The sequence below is a fragment of the Hermetia illucens genome, chromosome 6 (assembly GCF_905115235.1).
Source record: "Hermetia illucens chromosome 6, iHerIll2.2.curated.20191125, whole genome shotgun sequence".
NCBI lineage: Eukaryota > Metazoa > Arthropoda > Insecta > Diptera > Stratiomyidae > Hermetia > Hermetia illucens.
Window position 1 is genome coordinate 83829111 of NC_051854.1, and position 6120 is coordinate 83835230.

Here is a 6120-nt window from a genome sequence, read left to right on the forward strand (position 1 = left end):
TGAGATGGAGCGATGGCGTAGGTCAGGATGCCAGACAGCTTTTAGGGATATCGAATTGGTGGGCCTCGGCGCAAAACCGCGATGTCTGGAGTTCATTATTAAGGCAGGCCTAGACCGGATACCGGTTGTTGCGCCGTTGATGATGATTATGAAGCTTATGACTGGGAGAAGTGCTGAACCCGATCAAGCATGCTTGCTACCAAATTTTATCGCCTTTGATTTAACTAAACAAGAGGAAGAATTCACACTGCGACAAGATGGTATGGTAGAAGGAAGTTTTCACTTCCATCACTTATGATTTGTTCGGCGTAACTGTCGAAAACATCCTTTTTAGTCAAACATTTTAAAGCCCTACAATTTTTCATGTCAATATCATTTAAAAACCAACCCACCCTTGACAAAGACAACAATAATTGAGTTTATGTCAAATATTTCGCGTTCTTCTCCCCAAAAGCTCTAGCCAGTATCTTAAGGATATCATGAACAGACAATTCTGGTTACATATGGCATGGACTATTGCCACCGCCGTAATTATCATTTCTCTGACAATTTTGCTGCTTTATGGAATGTCCTTTGGCCCAGTGAAATCTTCTATGTGGATAACTGCTTTCCTCATTGCTCTTCTTCACAAAATATTCATCATTGATCCGATTCGGATAAGTATAGTTGCATTATGGCGAGCATATCGATCGAAAAGTGCACCCCCAGATTATGGCTTCCAGAAAAAACTTATCTCTCCAGAGCGGCAAGAACTTCGTAACATCAAGCTACGACTCGACTATTTAATGAAGAAGTTCCAGGAAGGAAATTGGAAACCAAGTGATCACAAAGAAGAGAGACAGTCTGAAAAACGAGAGAAGCTCCTGATTCACTACGACAGGGTTTTCTACGACCTTTTGATGTATACGTTTTATATGGTGGCTTTACTGCTGATAGTTTTAGGTTCTAAAAGTGACCTTTCTTATTATAGCACAAGATATGTTCAAGATTTTTTCACAGCGGGTAGAAATGAAGGACCGCCCACCAATCAGATATTGACAGAAAACGAATTGAAGAGTTACCTAAACAACACAATTGCTAGGCAGCTTCATGATGCGAGGTTCTATCAGAGTCGGACAATAAGGTATAAGCCAGGTTTCCTAGATGGAAGAACCGTGAAAGTATTGGGCGTGGCCAGGTTGAGGCAGCAGAGAATTCCCGAGGAGAGTTGCTCCTCTGTAAAAAGCATCAATCACGTTAATTGTTCCGGTTACTTTCAACCATCAAACCAAGACACGAAGAATTATAGTGCCAACTGGGCGCCATCAGTGTATTTTCAGTATTATCCTGAATATTGGCGGCTTTTACAGCCGTTCACATATCAGACAGCGGAGGACTCGGATTCTCTGCCTTTGTTTGGACATGAGCACTACTATCGCGGTGGGGGCTATGTGGCCAAACTGGGTCGGAATCATAGAAACAGCCAAAAGGTTCTCAACTACTTGTTTAAATCCAACTGGATAGACAATCGTACAGGAGTCATCTTTATAGAAGTCAACCTTTACTGTGTTAACGCCAATTTATTCAATTTGGTGACAATCGTGGCTGCAAGGACTACTTTCGGGAGCTTCTCTATGGAGGTCCATGTGAAAACTGCTAAGTTACTCTTCATGCTGTCCAGCTTGGATTGGGAAGTGTTCATAGCCTTCATTTTATTTTGTATCATCATTGTGCTATTCATCCGGCGGCTGGTCATTCGCGTAGCGTACAAGGAGAGCTTCACCGACCACGGCATCTGGGAATACGTGGATGTCGTTCTTATTGTTTTCAGTATCGGGACACTTGCGTTGTTCTTCGTTAGGAACAACTACGTCGTAAGCCTGCTTCATTATTTAGAGGACAATCGGAAGAATACGTTCGTGAGTTTCGCTTATGCGGCCATGTTCGATGATTTCTTCACTGTGATATCAGCCATGTTAGTTTGCATCGCCACTATCAGGTTGTGGAAGATCCTCCATTTCGCAGTTATGTTTCGTGTGTTCTCAAAAACTTTGTACCGCAGCGTAGGAACTGTGATTTTCACTTTGGCGATATTGATAGTATTCATGGTTAGCATTTCAGCGGCAGTTCATGTGATTAATGGCGGTTCCATAGCCAGATTTTCCTTCTTTGGCAAAACACTAGCAACAGTCATGACATTTTCATCCGGATTTGTAGATCTCGACGTTGAGGAAGTACGCCGCAGCGGGACCCTTGTGAGCTTCATTCTCTATGTAGTGCAAGCAATTGTTGTTAATATATTCCTCATAAATTTGCTGGTGACAATAACTTTGTTCTACTTCTCGGTACTTCGAGGAGAGATGTCAGAAAGGGAGACCAAGTCGTACACATTCTGGCAATTTATTCGAGATGAATATTATGAAATGAAAGACAATCGGTCTAAACCCAAGAGGCAGCAAAAGGGTAACAAAAGCTTAAGGCTTCGAGGAGGGGGAACGTACTTTTCTAAAAGCAGCCAATCAACAAAGAATGATCAGGATTCGAAGGGACCAGAAAAGGTTAGCGTGAGAAGTAAATACACACCTGAGAAAGCTGGGTTGGCTAACGAAATTATCAGCACACAGATGGATTACTTAGAGCGGTATATCAGCTTGCGATGTGCGATTCCGTGTGACAATGAAGAGTTGCAGGAGGAATCTGAAATAAGGAGCTCGGAAACAGTAAGTAAAGTATCAAAAGGGCCTGAACGTTCCAATGAGAATGTATCACCCAAGCATAAATTTAGAGTAGATCTCAGGAAAAAAGCCAGCAGTGCAAACGCGAGCGACAAAAAAAGGAGAATCACAAAAATTCTTAACAAAGATTTTACTTTAAACCGACCTATTCGTAGTACGTGATAATGTATTTTAATTTAGTTGATTATATTTGATACCAAGGATACTAGTGCATTTTACGAGTACACAAGCTTTTTCGTTTATTGTTGCCGAAAAAATGGGATAGAAGGCAGCCCAGTCACCAATGATTCAGATTAAGTTTCAAACTACTCTCGGAATCTGGCTTCCTATGGGCCGAGCTGGGAGTAGGTTTATAGTTACGGGTTTCCACTAGACTACTGGCCGTGCTTTGGGGGGAATGGAACTAGCGTATGGATGACCAAAAGTAACTGCTGAAGGACTGTTCTTCTGGTACCGCGAAGAGCATACGCCGAGAATTGAGAGGACAAGGGAAAGCTTGGCTTTGAGAACGTCGACCCCGAATATCCCAGGCGCTTTCGGTTCCATTTAAAATCTTTACCGTGGTGGCCGAGCCAGGATGAACCTTTTTCCCGAAATTCTCTACTCCGAAAATCTTTGTCATCAAAATGGGTATACTCATAGTACATTTACGCCGAAACCGTCGGCATCGGTGGCCTCCTATAAAACAAACACAGAAAAGAGACACTGAAGATTATCACTAGAACTATAATAGTACCAGAACTCCGTCCATATTTTAGCCCAGATTGCCCAGAATAGAGAGGCCGGTATGGTGGATGAGCGGGATGAAAACGACGAAAAAATACTAAGCGGTTGTTAATGAATGCAACAACCGCTTGGAAAGCCAACAGAATAGAGTTCGGTGGATGTTGTGCGTAATATCACAGAATATATCACATTATCATCACCAAGCGCGATCGTCTCCAAACATTACAATATCACTTAACATTACAACATCACCGTATCACCACCCAATAGCGATATTACTTTTGCTCTAAGTAATGTTTTGTAATATCCGATCCGATGTGATATGACATTACAATATTAAACACCACCGTTCTTCCTAGTATAAGCGGTTCGATGTCAATTATAGCTTGGGAATTCATGAGGGTAATGGTTCCCTGTTTTCTTGGTTAGTTTTGGTGATTTTTGTGATTTTTTTTTGGAGTAGAGTAAGTGAATGCGTTTATGCATAGACTCCTGACGGTAAACATATCTTCGTCATAAGAAAACTAGCCTGGAACCGTTTGATACATTACATGCTTAGAGAGTCTCCAAGTCAGGGAATTCCTTTCATCAACGGAAAGGTAGAGGAGGAATGGAGTTGTTAGTTCAGGGAACTCCTTGCTATCCAGTCCCTCTATCAGCCAAGCTCAATATTCTTCGCAACAAGAGGATCGAACTCAAGATCTCTGTGATAATGTTGTGTGGAGGGAGTTCACCTGTATCTGGATAAAGTTGTTGAAGATAAGAAAACTAGAACTTCGACAAAAAAAAGGTGGGATTGGTGTCCATTGCCACCCCATTGCAGGACACACAATCAGCAGATCGTGCCTTCCCGACCTTGCGCCGGTAAGACTGAAAGCTCTCTGACCACCTTGAGGTTGAGTGAGGAAATAGTCAATTTCACCATGGTTTCGACTCAGCCACGGATCTGAATTGCCGATGAGTTGCGCAGTCCATTTGCTTCTTGGCTCATTTGGCCAAGAGAGTTAAAACTCAGTTAGTTTTCGTTGCCGTTCTTCAAAAAACTCCTTCTCTTAAGTTTTCACCCTTGCGTCTGTAGGTGGCTTTACGCTCCTGAATTAGGAGGGCAACGGGGTGCACTCTTGCATCGATATACCAAGTCTGCTGCCGCAATGTCGTCTTCGTAAGGCATTGTTTCGACGCCACAAACTTCCAGCCGGCTTAGATTCTCAGAGCCAGCCAGTAGCATTCGTGAAGAAAAGCAGCTCTCTCGCCCTGCAGCGTAGTGCGTAGATTAGTAGATTAACGAGTAGAGTAGTAGATTAACAGTCGCCAGTGAGACACAGACTGTGCCTAGAGAAAGACTGCCAAGAGAAGAGCCTGGCGGATCCGTCAACCCAGTCATTCACCCGACGGAAACCCAGCGACTTTGAGCGACTGTTCAGTGCGTCCTTGCACTGTCCCACCAGTCTAGAGGATGTCGCCGCTGAGTACAAGGGTCTTTATGGCCAAATGGTTGTTGGTCAGAAAGGCTATATCACGCTTGGGAGTCAGATCATGCCTCAACCATCGACAGGCTTCAAGTATTGCTGGTACTTCCACTCAAAATACACTGCCGAATCATCGGAGGTCATACGATTCGGACACATTATGTGTAACCAGGAAACCTTCCGCGCCGACCCCATAGACTATCATTGATCTGTCGGGGAAGAATACTGTGTCAAAGTCTTGCTGCCGGTTTTCCACTGTTTCTTGCTTGGAAAGTTCACAGCAAAGTTTCTAATGAAGTTCGGCTTGCGAGTGGCGTATTTTATGGTAAATAATCAAAGTTCCGGATGTAATTCATCTAGGATATCCGTAGTCCGATGAGTACGTAGGCTTTCGCTGTCCAGAATCCGAACTCAAGTAGTCTGACAGTACTGCATGCACCAACGTATTTAATGTGGAGATCTAAGGCGAGGAGGTGTATGAGTACATTAACACTGTCGGACAAGACTGCATAGCTTCAGAAGCACCTGCACATGCGATTCTTTGAATTCTATTAAGTTTCCTCCTATTGTACTTTTTGCCCAGCGAGAACGGTTTCTGTGGATTTGCTTTTGCGGTAGGCGTGTTGGGACTTAGAGAATGGTGTTCTCTCCATGATCGTTCTTAATTGGATTTTCAGAACGCCTCTAGAGTCATTAACGCGAAAGAGATGAGGCTGATTGGTCGAAAGTCCTTCGTGCCTGTTTGCTTTCGGTATGAAAACCACGCGCGTGTGCCTCCAAGAGTATGGTACGTTTCCCAAGAGATACAGCTTCGGAAAATCTCTACAAGCCAAGAGATAACCCGTTCTTGCTGCCTCTGTAGCATGACTAGCACTATGCCATTTGGGGCCGGAGGTTTATATGTGGCTTATTCCCCAGCCGATCTTATTCTCGGTAATTACTGGATTGAAAGTCTCATACGACTGGGGCTGCATACCCCTCAAGCAAGGCTGTGACTCGCAGTTCTACTCACTGGCGGGGAAGTGCGTCTGAATAAGCAGCTGCAGGGTTTCACCAGAAGATTTCATTCCGGAGCCTTCCGAATTCTTAAGAAAAGATTACCTTCCATGTTACTTGGATAGAGTCTTACTCTCACAGATTCGCTGGTGCTTTAAATGTTCTGACAATGGTCCAATTAGGGTGGCCTCTTGGCAGTTTTGATGGCCGACTTG

The 6120-nt window shown here is 43.8% G+C and overlaps 1 protein-coding gene across 1 annotated transcript; it reads left to right on the forward strand.

Moving 5' to 3' along the window:
* The first annotated feature begins 520 nt into the window (after positions 1-520).
* On the forward strand, positions 521-2876 carry LOC119660061 (polycystic kidney disease protein 1-like 2). The gene has a single exon (XM_038068440.1). It carries the CDS (start codon positions 567-569, stop codon positions 2874-2876), a length of 2310 nt encoding a protein of 769 aa, XP_037924368.1. The 5' UTR covers positions 521-566.
* The last annotated feature ends 3244 nt before the right edge of the window (positions 2877-6120 follow it).

What these genes read in the sequence shown, in the direction of transcription:
- LOC119660061 (XM_038068440.1), top strand. Translation starts at nt 567, where the DNA reads ATGTCCTTTGGCCCAGTGAAATCTTCTATGTGGATAACTGCTTTCCTC.